At 32.1% G+C, this 19,054-nt stretch overlaps 1 protein-coding gene across 6 annotated transcripts; it reads left to right on the top strand.

Moving 5' to 3' along the window:
• The first annotated feature begins 14 nt into the window (after window positions 1-14).
• Window positions 15-18,278, top strand: LOC148612621 (alkylglycerol monooxygenase-like). Of its 6 annotated transcripts, none has more exons than XM_088594259.1 (12): window positions 15-213; window positions 4,645-4,772; window positions 6,134-6,285; window positions 9,104-9,207; window positions 9,797-9,892; window positions 10,988-11,120; window positions 11,965-12,044; window positions 13,240-13,374; window positions 15,224-15,343; window positions 16,034-16,116; window positions 17,200-17,300; window positions 18,164-18,278. In XM_088594259.1, the coding sequence occupies exons 1-11, from the start codon at window positions 109-111 to the stop codon at window positions 17,291-17,293; spliced, it is 1,230 nt and encodes a 409-aa protein (XP_088450385.1). In that variant the 5' UTR covers window positions 15-108; the 3' UTR covers window positions 17,294-17,300; window positions 18,164-18,278. The 6 variants fall into 6 exon arrangements, with proteins under 6 accessions (XP_088450385.1, XP_088450384.1, XP_088450382.1 ...); XM_088594258.1 differs by having other exon boundaries at window positions 17,200-17,421; XM_088594256.1 differs by having other exon boundaries at window positions 17,078-17,300.
• The last annotated feature ends 776 nt before the right edge of the window (window positions 18,279-19,054 follow it).

Here is a 19,054-nt window from a genome sequence, read left to right as displayed (position 1 = left end):
GGAATTTTGATTTGTCTGTCCGCAATCGTATCAAAATTACGAAGGGTCAAAGTTCTTAAGGAAGAAAACGTTAACAAACTCGAAGAACGACACCAAAAAGTCAATACCATGAGCCAAGTACACACTGAAAACTTTCGTTCAATATTTTATCTCGTTTCACCAAATGAGTCTTCATTCGAGACAATTGAAGATGTCCCAAAATATGTGGACGAGGCAGGTTTTTTTTTATATTTTGTACCAACGGCAACGCTGAGACAAATAAAACGACAGGCCTGTATCCTTAACAGGCACAAGACCACAATTAATTTTCAAGTGCATTTCAATATACACATTTGAGCAGATTAAAAAGATTCCACCTGCGCAAACTGAATAAAACTTCTCTGGCCTAAAGATTTGTACAAACAGGATTTTATATATTAATTGTAGAAAATTTTACCATCATTTTCTGAGATTAGTACATATGACCCAGAGATGGGGTAAACGTCATGACAAATGAACTTAGTTATAAGTCCTAAATTTTAACCTTCTTCCACTGAACCAAATCACAACTTTTAGTCAGAATTGATTAATGAAAAAAATCCCATGTAATTTTAACCTATTTTCTACCAATTAGAGGCAAAACTTCAGCAAATAAGTTTCTAATAAATATATGAAAAAATGTGGAAGGTACCTACTACCAAAGTTGGAACTATATTAGTACAATGAAAACCAAAGGGAATTAATTGTGTTCTCGTACCAACAGCTACAGATTTGTTGTAAGATCCTTGAACATGTATTAACAAGTAACATCAGGAAACATCTAGACATAAATATTTTTTTATGTATATATTGCTGCAAGTTCCGGAAGATGATGATGATGATGAACGCATAATTTACATATGTGTATGAGTCACAGGCAATATCAATTAATGAAAGGCTTTACTATCCACACATACTCTGAGAAAAATCTAGGGTACATGTGGATAGTAAAATCTCCTCTTTAATAGAAACAATTTAGTTTCTGTGATATATTAGTGTAAATTAATCCATTCAGGATGAAATTTAAAGAAAAAGACCACCTTTTCATTAAGTTAGGCTCAAATCATACACATGTAATCAAAAATAAATAACCTGTAATGTATAATGCTCTTTTATAAATTGCTACGTGACATTCAAAATCATTAAGATATATGTGAATTGCCATCTTGCAAAACTCTTTTATTTGAAGGAATTGATGGTTTTGATCATGTGCAGACTTTATCGATTTTTACTGATTGCTTCCAATTAGCTCGTGATGGCACTGTCAGTTTGGTACTGATGCAAGTACTGCATATAAAATACGTAAACAAATTAAATTCCATAAATATTTCTACTTTCCTGTTTTTTTAATGATGTAAACATGCTGTCTTGTCAAGGTTATAGTTGCACAAAAGATAAAAGAGAAATATTCTAAGTTTTTTTTTTTTCCAGAAACACAAACACTGTTTGGAAGTAGCTATTAGATTTCCGTCAGAGATACTAGTTTTCTAGTTGCAAAATACCATCGATTGTCAATGTTTGCTGACAATTCTTTCATGTTGTGCCTTAATCTCTTCTTCTGCCTGTATTTTGGATTGGAATTATAGGGGGAAAGTCCCAAATTTCTTTAGACATCGTAATCAATTACTTATTTACTTTCACTTTACAAACCGACTTCATGACGTCACAGCTCAACTGATAATGGTGGCACCCATAGGCATGGGAAATTCAAATTCCATAATTATGAATTGCAATCATTAATTAGTTAAGAAAAGGAAGATTTTTTTTTCAATTTAATTTTCATGAACGTTTGACAGATTAGTTTTGATATTCATGACTTGCATAATAACATAGTTTTCACCTTTAACCACAGTACATCAAAATCTCAGGGAGGATAACCATTTGATTCTCAGGGAGGTAATCCCTTTTGAGCATTTTCAACATACTGAATCCCAAAGGAGATTTGGGAGTATGGCAAACTTTTAGGGGTCACAGAATCTTGCCAGGTCCTCCCACCTAAATTACTGGTCATCTCTATATGAAAATGCTGTATGAAGCTACAATTTATATACAATATGGATTCACTACTAGAAAAGTGCCAGTGTGCTTTCTAGTCCTGAAGTGAACATTAATCAAACAATGGGTAGTCACTGCTTCTCTACCAAGCACACCATATATAAGAGTTTGAAATGAAAATCAGTGAATAAAACTGGAAGTCAGTGCTTCTCCAACAAGCACATCATATCTGGGGTACCAATGAAAAGAAATGGGTAGTCAGAGCTTCTCTACCAAGCACAGTCCATATTTAGGAGTTTTAAATGATTACCAATGAAAAATCAGGTAATCAGTGCTTCTTCGCCAAGCAAACCATATTCAGGAGTTTGTAATGCATACCTGAGAATAAACTGGTAGTCACTGCTTCTCCATCAAGCACACCATATTAAGGAGTTAGATGTGAATACCAATGAAAAAACTGGTAGTCACTGCTTTCACCAAGCACACCATATTAAGGAGTTCAAAATGATAACCAGTAAAAAAAATGGTAGTCACAGCTTCTCCATCAAGCACACCATATTTATTAGTTAAATTGAAAACTGGATGACCAAAAGTCCAACAAATGTGTGTGAGTTAGGTGATATGCCAGCTTTCTTTAGGTTATTACCATACTCCTGTTAGCTAGCCTTTAAAATATGAACATCAAGGTGTTGCACTACAATTATAGTAAAAAGCAAGGTGAGTTCCATAGTTGCTGGTAAATATCCTCATCATGAAATGAATGTAATATCTGTCATTAAAACAAACCCTTCTATCCTGTTTAAATCTTTCACTTATTTTATCTCTAAAATGCTTGCTTTATACATATACAATCATACTGTATATGATAAGTGAATGCATAAATTGGAAACATGAACTCTTAAGGCCCTAGACAGTCTTATGCTTCCCTAGTTTTATAAAACTTATATACAAATGTATACTGTAAAAGTACTTTAATTTGTGGATACCAATTTTCATGGATTAGGGAGGAAACACTAGTTCATGCATTTTTGAATTTATGGTTTTGAAGTTTTCTGTATAAACATCAATGGAAATCTCCTTTTCATTTGGAACCATATTTCATGGTTTGGCCTACCCACAAAAATTAGTACCCAATGAACAATACTTTCATAGTATGCACAATGCTTAACTAGTATTCTTTGTAAGAATAATGCAAATTCTGTGATACATGCATGTGATACACCAAAAAAAGGCTACATGTTTTAATTTTTGTTATTAAGATACTCTATAGGTCTCTATGATGAAATGTATAATTATTCATTTCAATCTGTCTGCTCTTATGAGATAATCCACATTGAAAATGCAACAGTTTCTATTATAATTTAGTGTCACTTACAGAGTTATTTCCCTTCATTTTGAATTCTACAGTACATTCTATATAATTTTTATCTCCTAAGAAACAAGGGGTATATGAAAAGCCACATGTTAATTTATGTTAACTTACATTTTAAACAAAATATAAAAAATAAAAATTATGTAGGCTTTCCAACCATGAATCACATTTTGCATGATTCTTATCCAGAGTTCTACTTAACATCTGGAAGTCAGGTCCAAGTTTGCTGTACTTTCCTGACTTCTAATTTAATGTAAGTAACTATCTGTATAGCAAATCCCAAATTAATTTTGATGTTCTGAATATCTCTGCTACATGTAGCTTTGACAATAAACAATCAGCTAGAAGGACCTGAAAGTTGAATATTTGTTCTCTTTTCATGGCTTACTTTGCCTGGTTTTAGGAGTTTTATAATGTTTAAGCTCAACGTTTTATGCAGGTGTCTCCCTCTTCATCTTGCAAACATTGTTGATGTAACAATCTTGCTGTGCTTTGTGGTAGTGTTTATGTTTTTATCACACTTTTACATCTACATCAGTTAGCAATTCAAATAGAAGATGCAATTTCAAATTGTTTTATCATTTAATGAGAAGGGGAAAAAACATGGAAGGACTAATTATCAAACAAAGTACAATGAGCAGTCCCTGTGGTCAAGATTCAGAATTGGGGGAACTGTCCATGGGTATTTTTTGTTCCTGGAGACTGTAGAGAATTAATATTTGCCAAATAAGATTATTTTGCATGTTAAGTAGTACTCCAGCTAAGAATCATGCAAAATGTGATTCATGGGTAAAAAGCCTGCATATTTTTATTTTTGATATTTTGTTTGAATTGCCATAGTAAACAGAAATTAACATTCAGTTTTTCATATAACCCGTGTTCTTAGGAGATAAAAATTATATAGAATGCACTGTAAATTTCAAAGTTAAGGGAGATAACTCTGTAAATGAACCCAAATACAATAGAATCTATTGGATTTTCAATGTTGATTATCTCCTAAGAGCAGGCAGATTTGAATGAATAAATGCACATTTCATAGTATAGACTCATAAAACAACTTCATTACAAAAGTAAAAATATAACACCTTTTTGATTGTGTATCACATTTTTATGATTTTGCATGATTCTTACAAAGACAGTTACTTAAACAGATGCAATTATTACCTTATACTTCTGGATGATTTGCTTTTTGAAAATGAAATATTTAATGATTACTATATTGTACATGTATAATGATTCAACATATTTTGTGTTTGCAGGCAATACCATATTTCGTTTCCTTGATCATCATTGAAGCTGTTGTACTCTTTCTTCAAGGGAAGCCATTACCGAGGTTTAATGATGGGTTCAGTTCAGTTGCTAATGGACTATTGTCACTAATGCATGGGTAATTTTTATAAATTTAGCCAATCTGATGGCAATTGTAGGTTTAATAATGAGTGAAAATTGAAAATCACAAAATATCAACTCAAGGTATTTAATCTCAACATCATAGAAAATAAGCCTAAGCGACGAGTTGATATTTCATGAATTCAATTGTAACAAGTTATAAAACATTTTTGTTTATAATTTCTCTGGAATATTTGGCAGCTTGACATTTGGTATCTGCTATGTCAAAAATTCAAGCAATGACATCACCAGTTGTTGCGGTAGAACAACTTAAGTAATATCACATCATCTCTTTCTACCAATCAAATTTATTGACAATTTGCCACAATCACACAATCACACAACAAGCAATCACAATGGCCAATTTTTCATACCCCTAGTACATATCAGATCATCCCGTAATGTAATATCACAAAATATCTAGCAGTACATAAGGTAGACACAACCAAATCATAGAGAAACAGCACCAGCTAATTTCAAAATACCCAATTATAAAGTATATTTGAAAATACGATTGTTTACATTTCCGTCATTCATTTAACAGATACTTTTGTATACTGCTTATAAAGAAATATTCCTACTTAGCTCACCTGGCCATGGGCTATGTGAGCTATTGCCATCACTTGGCGTCCATCGTCGTTGTCTGTCATCGTCGTCGTCATCGTTGTCATTAACAATTATACAAAACTCTTCTCCTCAGAAACTACTTGACTGATTAGCACCAAACTTGGTATAAATGTTCCTTGGGGTATAGAACTGATGATTTTTGATTCGTCGAAAAACATGGCCACTGTTACTAAAAATTAACAAAGTGGTCAGACAGCAGATTTTTGCATATATCTCCACAACCTTTAGGTTTAGCTAAATTTGGTATGGTAAAAGTGTTTAGCATGATGAGATCTATCTCTGGTCAAATTTTGGTTTTAATCCGTTAAGCCATGTTGGAGTTATTGCCCTTTTTCAACGATTGTTGCTATTTTTAATGTTATTTCTTTCAAAATCTTCTCCTATGACACTACTGAACCAATTGAAACCAAATTTGTTATGAATGTTCCTTGGGGTATCCTCCATAGAACTTATATAGGGATTTTTGATTTGTAGAAAAACCAAAAAAATGATGAAAAAATAAATTTGCTGATTGTAGCACATGAAACTTTTTCAAAACTAATTTTACACAGGTCAAGTACCCAGTGGGTACTGTACCACTTTTTTTTTGCTGGTTCAGCATCATACAAATATGATGTACAACATACATGTATTTAGCTACAAATGTATAAGAAAAGAAAAAATCTGAACTTTGACAGTGGCACTTTTTCTTGAAATATCACTCGTTTTATTGTTATGATATTTTTTATTTAGGTTGCTCTTCAGATCTGTGGAATTATCAACATATTTGTGGGTTTACAGAAGATACAATATGATAGAGTTACCCTGGGATAGTCCGTGGACCTGGGTCTTAGGAATGATTGGTGTGGATTTTTGTTATTACTGGGTCCATAGGTCAGGACATGGTACGTAACAAAAAGTGATATCAGACATGGGTTTCATAATTGATAATTTCCTCAATTTTTTAGTTTTTCCTCAAATTTCTGATTTCAAGTAATTTGATTGGTTCAGATTTGAGTTGAGGAAGGATTTGAGGAAAATCTCAATTTGAGATTTTTTAGGAAACTAGGCATGGATTAGTAAAAATGTTACAATGCCTAAAATATTTACACTGATTTAAAAGGGGTAGATATCTATATCACCTGATGGAAGGGATAAAATAGGATACATATCTATATCTCCTGATGGAAGGGATAACATGGGATACATATCTATATCTCCTGATGGAAGGGGTAACATGGGATACATATCTATATCTCCTGATGGAAGGGATAACATGGGATACATATCTATATCTCCTGATGGAAGGGATAACATGGGATACATATCTATATCTCCTGATAGAAGGGATAACATGGGATACATATTTATATCTCCTGATGGAAGGGATAAAATAGGATACATATCTATATCTCCTGATGGAAGGGATAACATGGGATACATATCTATATCTCCTGATAGAAGGGATAACATGGGATACATATTTATATCTCCTGATAGAAGGGATAAAATAGGATACATATCTATATCTCCTGATGGAAGGGATAACATGGGATACATATCTATATCTCCTGATGGAAGGGATAACATGGGATACATATCTATATCTCCTGATAGAAGGGATAAAATAGGATACATATCTATATCTCCTGATGGAAGGGATAAAATAGGATACATATCTATATCTCCTGATGGAAGGGATAAAATAGGATACATATCTATATCTCCTGATGGAAGGGATAACATGGGATACATATCTATATCTCCTGATGGAAGGGATATTACTTGAAATGTTAGAAATTACTGACATTGTTTCAAAATAAATTCTCTTGTTGGTAGAAATGGTTTAAACTATTTCTCCACATGAAGTTGGCTTCTTATGGATTTTAAACATGCAAGCTTCAGTGACCATGTTGAATATAACTTTTGCGACTGAGAGTGGATAAATATTTTAAATCCACAATTGCCTGAGGGAGAATATGTTTCTTTCGCTATTAAAATTACAGAAGTTTTGTAGATCTGAAATGGCAGGAAAATTCTTTCAGAAATTTAACCACCACTTATGGTTAAAAATAGCTTGGAATTGTTTTGGCTTGCTGATAATGGCATGGGTTTAATTAGTGTGGATCAGAGATCTTCTTTCTTAGGTCTAGCACTTTCATTCTTTTCAACTCAAACATTGTGTAGGACTTTAAGTTTCCTCAGGTGGATCATTGATTTAAAAAAAAATGGAAAAGTTCAGGACTGTTCAACCTTGAAAGTTAATTTGAAACCCTGGAATGGGAAGAAAAAATGCTGGTATTCTTTTCCTGTGGCATTGATTCAGTTTTTAAGAATTGGAAAGGCAGATGAAGCTTGGGAATGGAAATTTGTAAATGGAGCAATAAAGGGGAATCAGAGAATTAAAGGAATTTTTGTTTAGATGATGGTTAAAATATGAAATGTACCTCACTAGAATAAATTTCATAGTATTAAGTCTCTAAATTATGTTTTTAGAAGTGAACTTATTTTGGGCTGGTCATCAGACACATCATAGCTCAGAGGACTATAATTTAACAACAGCACTACGTCAATCTGGTTTCCATAGATACTTCTCTTGGGTACAGTATAAGGGAAAAAAATACCAAAAAATTTTCCTTGCATTATACCCACAATTATTTCAGATGTACATGTACACTCTTTCTGTACCGTTTTTCTTTCTTGAACCCTGTTGTGCTATGACAGTCCTCATGGGGTGACATGTTAGAATGATTGTTGATGTACGTACAATATAAAACATATTTGGGTTGTTAACATTTTGTCAGTAAGTTTAAACTTTTACTTCAATATTTTTTATGCATTTCTGCATTAATTCTTTCTATGCATGCTTTTGTAAAGTGCAAATAAAAACATTTTATCTTTATATCTTTTATGTTTCTTTTTTCCTTACATGTTTTTTTTTTCAAATCTGTGGTTCCTGTTAATTATACATTTACCGGTACGTCCTCAAACACACTTTCCTTAGATGCATTCTCTCCCTTTTTTCCAACCAATAGGGAGCAATCATTTGATTTTATTGTGGGGCAAAGATAAGTTTTAAGGAGGTAGATCTAGTGTAAGGGACACAACTCTAGTAAATCATTGGAACATTTGTGTTCAGCATTTGACATCCATCTCATGTAAGCATCAAAGTAACTTGGTTTGATTTCATTCTGTTTCAAAAAAAAGCTTGAAAGGCTTTGGTGAAACTGAATATGATACAAACATATCAATGTTGACAAGAGCTATTTCCCTTACCTTAGGTCTACCTCCTGAAGTCAATTATGGTGGTAAAAAAATTTTGACTATCATTTGGTTCAATTGTGAAAAAAAGCTTTAATTGTAAGCATTATCCAGGTCATGGTAAAAGCCATGTCGTTAAACCACAGCCATGGTAAAACTTTGATAAACACATGACTAATGCCATAGACTCATGACTGTCATATTTATGATGTCATAGGTCAAATTTACCAATGTCACAATAGAGTTTTGCTCCATAACAGTCACCATTTCATGCAACACATAGGCTGTGTCTTTTTAAAAATTTGATGAAGCTAGTCATAATAAACAACTACAAAAGACTTTGTTAGATGATGGATTTTACTCTAGCAGCCTAGCCCCAATTGAATATTGAATGCTTGCTTCTACATATTTACATTTGGTATTACACAGTATACCTCACAATTCTCCACTCTCTTTTCTTAGAAATAAATATAGTATGGGCTGCACATCAGACACACCACAGCTCTGAGGAATATAACCTCACCACTGCTTTAAGACAGTCATGTATTCTTAGGTACATCTCATGGGTATGTTAGTCATGTATTCTTAGGTACATCACATGGGTAGGTTGCCATTAGAAAATTCAACATTAAGCAGACAATACCACTGATTTAAATTTAAATATTTGTTATTCCTAAGAATTCTTATATGAATTGAAAAGTCATCAAAGTATTTTTTTATTGATAGTTTTACATGTATGTCAAAGCATTTCACAATTTGTTGATTAAATTCAATGTGAAGGTTAGGCCATCATAAAAAATTTTCTAGATTCTCATGGAACATTTTCCAAAAGTAGGGGCAGGCAGGCAAATTTTTTTTATTTTTTTATTTTTGATGAATTTAAGTGAAAAATGCTGTCAATTTGAAGGGAATTGACCTAAATTGGGAAAAAAATTAGAATAATTATTTTTGGAGAGAGTTGAAAAATTGGGTCATGTGAATGAGATTTCAGGATATTTTTTTGTGGCCTTATTTGAAGTACATAGTTGTACAACATTACATTATATTACATTGCCCCCCCTCCCAATTTTCAGTTTAGTGTGTGTGTGTGTGCAGAAAACATAAAATTTTCATTAAACCAAAAAAACATTTTCTACACATTTCATTTTTCTGTAGGTATTTTATCTACCATTGACATTGTGTGTTCCACCCTCCGTGTTCCTGGTTCACACCCAGTTTAGTTTATTATATCAGTTCTGGATCCACACAGAGGTATGTACAGAGCATATGTTAAACAATTAGTTTTTGATACAGGTTTTATCACCGGTATCTCAGATTGAGATCGGTGAGGGCAAGCCTGAGATTCCTGTGTGAAAGCAACTATCAAAAATCAACTGCCTAATATTCTGTTTATTGGTAATTTATAGGCAACTTTTTATTTTGTTTTTTTTTGTATGTTAAAAAAAATACAAAAAAAAAACAAAATTTTGACCTTGAAAAAGAATATTTTCAAATGACCTTTTTTGTTGGAATGAGCCAACACCATTCAGCTCCATTGTGACGTTACGACTTTTCACAAATATCTGATTTAAACTGACCTGTATTTTTTTGCATAAGGGCCAGTACGCTGTGACAAGCATTATCGATCTTTATGCATTGAAGGAAAATGTTGCAAATTACCAATTACTACTGATAATGTTGCATGTATACCAAAGAAAGTATGTTATGGGATGGCTGCTATTACAGTGTTTCTTTTACAATTAGGCTTCTGGAACAGGATTATGTTGGTTGAAGTCATCACTACAAAAGTTTATGGTCGTCATCACTACAAAAGTTTATGGTTGCGTCATGAAATCATGGATTGTTATGGTGTATTTATTTGCACCATAAAAACTGATTTGTTCAACATGTCATTGTTTTCCTTTACTATTTTGTCCACCCCAGACTTGACTTTAATGAGCAACTCTGTGGGTGTTTCTAGAAAAGCAGAGGATGCTTACCTTACCATTGCATCTGGTCCATGCTCCCAGTTTTTAGTGGAGGCCGAGTTGCTCATATACTTTGTTACTTTGTATGTATTTTGGTACTTGTTTTTTGTTGTGTATGTCTGTTTTCCATGTCTGATCTTTGTCCCTGGCTTACATTCTTTTGATTCCTCTTATCATGTTATTTAATCACAATACAAAATGTACATGTAATTATAAGTTGGATCAATGTATAATTTTTCCCTAAACCTCTAAAATTAAAACTCTGTAGTTTCTGAAATAAGTAATCATGAATGGTTCTCATACAAATGTAAATTTTTAATTCAACTTACATTGTACCTTGTGAAACTATCACTGATATTACTTTTCATATATTTTTTAGACCATTAAATCTTTAGGTCCACTGGAATGGATCCTGAATACACCTAGTCACCACAGAGTACATCATGGGAGAAATCCATATTGTATAGATAAAAATTATGGTGGAACGCTCATTATATTTGACAGATTATTTGGTATGTGAAAAACTTTGTACTAATGATCACTTGAGTATCTCCCTTTAACAGAAGTTTCATGAAGACAGTATTAGAGTTAAGCATTAAACTGATGATTAACAAACAGGAACCATTTGATTTAAAATCTGTTTGAATTCTTGATAGTTAAAATTTTAGCAGAGTAATTTTTTTCCTTGAATAAAGGTGAGTCCAATATTAATGAGTCAAATTATGCATCATCAACATGCACAATCAAGTCTCCAAATGTTTCAAAAAATTATTTAACATTAGAATACTTATAGTATGCTTTTACTGACATGCTTTGATTTGTTTATGATTGATTGATTATTGGGGTTTAACACCCGAGCAGCAATATCTCAGCTATATTCAGGTGATTGTTGTTTAAGGGAGTTGGTTAATGTTCTGAACAGCTACGCTGAACAATGTGTGTGTGAAAAGAATCTGGAACATTGTACGGAAGTTATTATCATGCAATCAGACAATTGTTTCAATTCTATATTAAGAAAGAAGGTTCACATGGTACATTTTGTACACCCCCCACTTGCAAAGCGGGGGTTATAGTGATGGGAGTTTCCGTCTACTTCCTTCCTTGCTTCCTAACACAGGGGGACCCATCATTATCAATTACTCTCCTATACAACGGAATGGAATGGAATGAAACTTTCAAAGAATCTTTATTACATGTTCCCATTGTGCACCTCCTATTTGAGATTTCCATCCAAATCAATATGGAGGTCAAAAGGTGTATATTATCAAATTGGGCAGTGAGTGGTATCAAGTTGGTGAGTATTGCTCACAGATTTTCTAGCTTGTGATACTTCACCTATATTTTTGATACTTGCAGGTACCTTCCAAGCAGAAGAAGAGGAGGTTGTTTATGGTTTAGTCCATCCACTTGACTCATGGGGTCCAATTCATGCACAGGTAAAAAAAATTACCTGTTTTGTGCCACTAATGTCATTTGAACATTTTTTTCATTATTCAACCTGACCATTTATATTGGCACTTTGGAGTATTTATTAACTGAAGCTAATGATGAAATACTAAAATTTTGTTGCAATTACATGAAAACATGGCTTAATATCAGTGTTTTAAGTGCTGTTCTCTGTAAGAATCAGGCAGGTGGTGAATCGTGGTTGGAAAAAAACGCAAGTCTTTCCATGAAATCTTATATGCTGAATTGGTGTTTATTTTTTTGTTAAATGTCAGTAATTTGTAGGATTATATGAAATGCATTGCTATTTAATCATCAAAGGAAATAATTCCCTCTTTCCTCACCATTTTATTGTAACTTTGAACTTGCTTTTTTGCATCCTCTGACAGTTCTAAGACAAACAAATTGTCATATTCAATAGACCCTAAATTTTTGCCCACATTGTCATATTTGTGTGTGTTTTCTCTGAGCATGATTCATAATTTTCCATTTTGCTTGCACTTTTGCAGATTCCAGCACTTAAAATTATAACCAGCATAACAACTCTTTCTTTCATATTTGCTGTGATTTTATTGGTTTTTTTCAGTATTTCTTATATCTCCTGTAATAACCTTTGCCAATACTATTTCATAATGACTATGGTTCATTCCCTTTGATAATCTGCTTTTGAATTATTGAATAGTTCATGGGACAAAAAATAAATTACACTACCATGAATAAGCATGTTTAAGAGATCATACCTTACACAGATCACTTATATAATTTGTATATTTTGCATGTGATACATTTTTTAAAACTATGTTAAGAAAATGTTAGTGTTGAGAAATTTTAATTAGCCTCCTGGGCGAGTATGGTATATAGTTATCCTTTGTCTTTCTGTCTGTTACAATTTTAAAGTTTTGGTTTCTGAATGATAATTTAAGAACTATTTAGCTTAATCTTTTCAAACTTCAAAAAAAAGTTTTCAGTCATAAGTACAAGTCAAGGTTGATTATGATATATATTGCTTTTAACTTTCTGGAGTTATTGCCCTTTTTGGTAAATGTCAACACCAGTTCAACTTTCTCTAGTGTATTAAAATGTGGTCTTTCTCTTTATCTTAGAAATAAAACTGGCTCTTGTATTGTTGTACGTTCTAACACCTGTTTCTCAGGTATCTACATACTAATCACATTTTATTTGTAGATATGTCATTTACAGTATATGTGGAAGACATTCATGGAAACCCCAGGCCTTGGTAACAAGATGTCAGTGATATTTAAAGGCCCTGGTTGGTCACCTGGGAAACCAAGACTGGGTCTTAAAGAAGATTTACCTGAAGTAATTTTTAATTGTCAGTCATTGTAAGAATCGGGCAGTGGGTAAAAACATGGTATAAAAAAACTACATTTTATAAATTTAATTTGACTATTTGCACCTTCAGAGTCAAGGAAAAAAAGACAAGATTTTCCATATCATTTTGGTAAAGTGAGTTATAAATATGTACTGAAAATGATCATTTCAAGGGCAGATAACTCTGTCAAAAACCTAATTTTTCTAACATTCTACTGAAACTTTTTTGAAAAAATCCAGTGATGCAGAGATCAAATAATGGTCTTTTCAAATATAGGGAGCATCCACGAGGCAAATTATATTGTCAGATTTGTGGGTTTTGTAATGCATGATTTTTCTCATTTTACCTGATTCTTACAAAAAACTTACACTTAATGTTAATTCCTGTTACTTTTTGATATCTATTTGTGAGCGCCTAAATATTGAAAAGTTTTAAAGAGTTACTACAATATTTTTAAGTTTTAATTTATTGATATTTTACTGTATTGATAAGTTGTACTTCCCTTTTAATATATTTTTAATATGTAAGGCCAAGTAAACATAAATGGTTGATTCTCATCCAACCTTCACAAAAAATAGGGGAGAGTGGGAGGACTTTATTTTTGATTTCTTACCTGGTATTTTGCTAGCCTTATTTTAGCTATTTTAAGTATATATATGTTCTAAATCCATAGCCACATCAGGTGCAGAGAAAAAAAACATTGTTTAAGTCACCAAGAAATGACAAATTTGTGTTTTGTAGAATCTCAGTTCTAGAAACTGACGTGATAAAAATCCTGTTCTGAAATTCCCATCCCAATTTTTTTTTTATTTTTGTCAATTTTTTAAAAAACTGATGTGATAAAAATCCTAATTTAGAAATTCCCACCCCAATTTTTTTAATTTTTATCAATTATTTTAATCTTTTAAGGTCAGGGGTAATGAGAATCTACTTATTCATTTTATTTCGCCAAAGAAAATTATATCTTATCATTTTGACATATGGAACATGAAAATAACATTGAATAACATTTTGATACATTTGGCCTTTCAGACATTCTAGATTACTGTATACCTTAAATGGTCAAAAACAAACTTCCTGATATGACCAGTTTAGTGAACAATTTAATTTAAGCTTCAGAAACTTGAAAATAATAAATACAAACAATGTATAATTAACTGGAAAGAGTGAGGAACCAAAATATGATCACGAGAGCTGAAGAATGCCCAGATTTTGTGAGTGTGTGGAAGTTGTTCCAAGTATAAGTTATATATTTTGGTTATTCTTGATAGCCAGTTGATTTTCTTATTTATCCTATAGATTTTCTCAATAATTTATTGCTATTTTCAACATAAATTTAGAATTTTGTGATTGGTGGATTGATATTTGTGTTGTGTCGTTTTAGTCGAAGAAAGTCCAAGAGTAAAGTTACTGTAATTTATTTTACATTTGATTTAATGTTTCTTACATGGAGAAACCCTTACTGTATGGATAAAAATTACCCGTAATATGGAACTCTTATCATATTTGACAGATTTTTTGGTATGCAAAAACTTTGTTATCATATTCAATTGATTATCTCCCTTTAGTATCATGAAAACATTGGTTAAATTGCTGTTTTCTTTATAATAGATATATGTACTGTGAAAATACTTTAATTTGTGGATACAAATTTTTTTAGGGAAGAAACAATTTTTGGATTTATGAAGGCATGGATTTGAGATTTACAGTATGCACATCAAAGGGAATCTCCATTTCAATTTCCTGGTTTGGCCTCCCCACATAAACCATGAAAATTGGTACCCCGCAAATAAAACTTCTTTCATAGTATGTTATTTGTGTGTCTTTATTTTCTAGGTTAAAGCACCAATGCCCAAGTTTGAAGGTCCAAAGCTCTCTTTAAAAACAAACATCTACATATGGATACACTTTGGTATCCTAATTGTTGGATATGTTATCCTAGCTCACAAGACACAGGTGAGGATATGTACCAAATTAACCTTAAACAAAAACACAATGTATAAATATGTTTTTGAAAAAAAGATTCCATTACATTATACGGTATAAATGGTTATTTTTGCTCTCAAAATATTTATTCATTTTTGTCTGATTTGTTAAACATTTTGTCTGTGTAGGAAATTACATAATGCAAAAAAAACCTCATCCAGATTTTGAAAAAAAAACATAAGGTATTTTAAAATTTTGGATTATAGAAAGTCCCTTTGTAAATTCATCTATCTGTACATAAACATTTAAGTACAAGTTCATATGAAATTCAGGCACTGCCCATATTAAAGTGATGGTGAAGAAAAATCCACCAAACAAATCATGCTTTTTCAGTCTACATATGCTGTATTTGTACTTAACAGTTATGTTTTCCATATTCAGATCTTTACTTTTGAGAAAATCATACATTTATCTACCACTAAAATCAACCAAATCAAACAAAATCAAGAAAGATAACTCTTGCAAAGTGACAATTTCATGTATGATCTATATAAATTTTATCTCATAAGTGCAACACCCAAAAAAAATAAAGTAGATGAAAATCTTAAATTTATCAGTTTAGATTTCACAGTGCATTATCATTTGTTCCTTATACAACAATTGAGCTACTCTGCCCCTGGTGTTTTCTCTTACATTAACAGTGCATCTATATTCTTACAGAGTATGGGAGCTTTTTTGGTGCTAGCCAATATTGTTTACATTATTATATGTCTGGAGGTGTTTGGAGCATTATTTGATGGAAGGTTAGTTTAAGGCGGTAGACCTAGGGTAAGGGACATAACTCTTGAAATCAGTGATATGTTTGTATCATATTCAATTTCACCAAAGCCTATCAAGCTTTCATCTGAAACAAAGTGAAATCAGTCCAAGTCACTTTGATGCTTACATGTGATCTATGTAAAGTGCTGAATACAAATGTACCAATGTTTCATATGAGTTGTGTCCCTTATCCTCAGTTTACCTCCTTAATGTCTAGTTTTAAAGTTACAAGTTTTGCTTTGGAGTTTTATTCTTCCACAATAATTTCACTGTTTTTTATACCCCTGTCCATTTGTTCATCTGTCTGTCCATCTGGATTACACATGATCATAGCTTGTCCGGCTATCTCCTCGGATTTTTACAGGATATTTCTACACATGAGTTAGGGGTGCAGGGCCAAAGGATTTTGATTTTCATGAAATATTACGGAAATTGATGATAGTTACACTTAGTCATTTTCATCAGAAATAGGGCTATATGGCTTGTCTGTCTATCTCTCCTACAGTTTTTGAACTACATTTGAAATATTTTACAGGATATTTTTTCTTTACTTACATGTATGTAGTTTACCAATAATTAGTGAAATATATCCTAACCTTATATAAAGAAGAAAAAAATGTAAATTCAATACAACATATATTTCATTATACTACCCCTATCCCCAAAAAAAACAAGCTTTTTTGCAATATTTTAAAAGTTCTACAGTGTTGTTGATCCATAGTATGCAAGAAATATATGTTTAAATAAAAATTAAAAGTTTATTTGTCATTATGACAACCACTAGTAAATCTCTCATGAAATACATACTGTGTTTACCTGATAAAAACTGTAAACAGTTTTAAAGAAAATGCATGAATACTAAAACTGCACTGGTAATTAAAACATATATGAGACCTAAAATTTCATTGTTTTTTTTTTTTTGTTTTTTTGGGTTTTTTTTTTCAGATCTAAAGCACCAATTATGGAATTCATTCGCTGTTTATGTTTTGTTGGTATTGTCATGTATAGAAATCTTGCCATTGGTATGACCTTGACATTTTTCTCCTTTGTGTACTGGATTTATATAGGATCAGCGTTGCTATGGGGATGGTTGAACTTTGTATCTATACAAAGGAGAATGAAGAAAACACGGTAACATTGGAAAGCAAGATTGTTAAATGAATAGAATGTGAGTGGTGTACTATCAAGTCAAATCAAGTTTTCTATGTGCGTTTACTGTATGTAACCTAACATTTTATTTGCCTGAACATATAGAGAAGTAACGTCACAGATGTATTTGTAAATTGCAGGTAACATTATTTTGAATTATTGAACCTTTCATTACCATATGTACCTAAGTTAATTTTTCATAATGTCTCAAATGTCTGATTTTAATATGACGTGCTTCAAAGCTCTTTAGACCACAGCTGTGGTATAAAAAGTGGTAAACAAATGACCAAGTCGTAGACTTTGTCTAATCAAAAATATGAAGAAACTAGTCCTATTAGATTCGAAATATATTACATTTTATCATTATTTTACCATGGGCTGGCCATTTTGTTGTTATTTAACGCTCCCTATCGCTCGGGGTAAAACAATGCAACATGAATGGCTAGCCCATGATCATTTGTTTACCACTTTTTATACCATGGCTGTGGTCTAAATAGCTTTGAAGCAAGTCGAGTTTTGAAGAAGGAATTTAAATTTTAAATAAGGAGGGTAACCACATTTGAAGGCGGGGCTACGCAGTCAGGAGTCAAAATCAAGGCATATATAAACATTGATATCACAAATGCAGGGAAAGCGACAACTGTAAAACTGCTTTTATACACCCTCATACGATTTCTGATAAATTTTAATAAATTTTATCACGATTGATCAGGTTTGGAAAATGGAGTTTGAATTGTTAATGAGGAGGGAAGTACGCCTTCGAAGGTAAATTTGTTCCTTGTCAAATTTGTGTTTTTCCTGATTATTTTTTGTTCAGATTTACCTGATTCTTACATATTCCACCAGTTAAAGCAACTCATACCATATTTTTTTTTTTTTCAGATGTAATATTATACCACAGAAGAATTCATGATGACCATTTGGATATTGACATTTCATTCATCTGTTAAATGCATTGTTCATTGTTTGTTTCCTTTTATTAAATGATTTTCATTCACTTTTGACAATTTTTGTGGCTGCTTTAAATTAGATGAAATCAATATCTTTTTAACAGAAAAGCAAATAGTTAATTCGTTCCCTATTTGGGAAGAATTTACTTTGCTGGTCCCTGGAGGTTTAGAATAACAACAATGAACGTGCATGTGCAATGAACTTATGGGTGGTTGCTATGTCGTGCTTTTTTTTCTGTGCAACAAGAAAGGCTGAGTAGTTCAGACTGATATTTTCTGAGATCCATTTATATCAGTTTCAATGCATTTTTAAACTGTGTAAACCAAACACCCAGTTACTCTGAATAAATAATTCCTTTCTAAAGTGTGTGATTTAGACAGGTTTCACTGGCCATTTAAACTTTTAAGTACTTCTCTGTTTAAGAATCAGACAAAATGTGTATAAGGTGTGGCACATGAAGAAAAAATATGGAGAGATTTTATTGCATGATCCAAGTATTTATACCTCATAACCTCAAGAAATTACTGTAAAAGTGTTTGTAAAGTTTGCCTTTTTAAGAAGTTGATAGTTCTAATTTAGTTGAAATGCACTATGGAAAAATGGCGGGATAATTTTCCCAAACTTTTTCCTTATACATGTATAAGCAGTCACAAAATTTCTACGTCATCAATGCTTCAGGATTAATTTAAATAGCTTTATAATTGTTTTGTAGATGTATTTGAATATGTTTGAGGCAAAAAAGACCAAAATGATGTGCCACTCATTGCCTGATTCTTACACAGAATGGTATTTAAACTTTTAAGTTTTAGTCAATTGGGTATT

Source organism: Perna viridis, chromosome 7 (genome assembly GCF_037379345.1).
Source record: "Perna viridis isolate PV_CMFRI_1.1 ecotype Kerala chromosome 7, ASM3737934v1, whole genome shotgun sequence".
NCBI classification, from domain to species: Eukaryota; Metazoa; Mollusca; class Bivalvia; order Mytilida; family Mytilidae; genus Perna; species Perna viridis.
Note: the sequence above shows the minus strand (reverse complement) of the source record. Positions and strands in the feature narration are given on the sequence as shown.

Excerpts from the sequence above, each read along its gene's own strand:
- LOC148612621 (XM_088594256.1), top strand. The coding sequence starts at position 109 with ATGAGCCAAGTACACACTGAAAACTTTCGTTCAATATTTTATCTCGTT. Across the intron at positions 4,773-6,133 it reads CTATTGTCACTAATGCATGG|GTTGCTCTTCAGATCTGTGG; the intron begins GTAATTTTTATA and ends TTTTTTATTTAG. Across the intron at positions 15,344-16,033 it reads TCCTAGCTCACAAGACACAG|AGTATGGGAGCTTTTTTGGT; the intron begins GTGAGGATATGT and ends ATATTCTTACAG.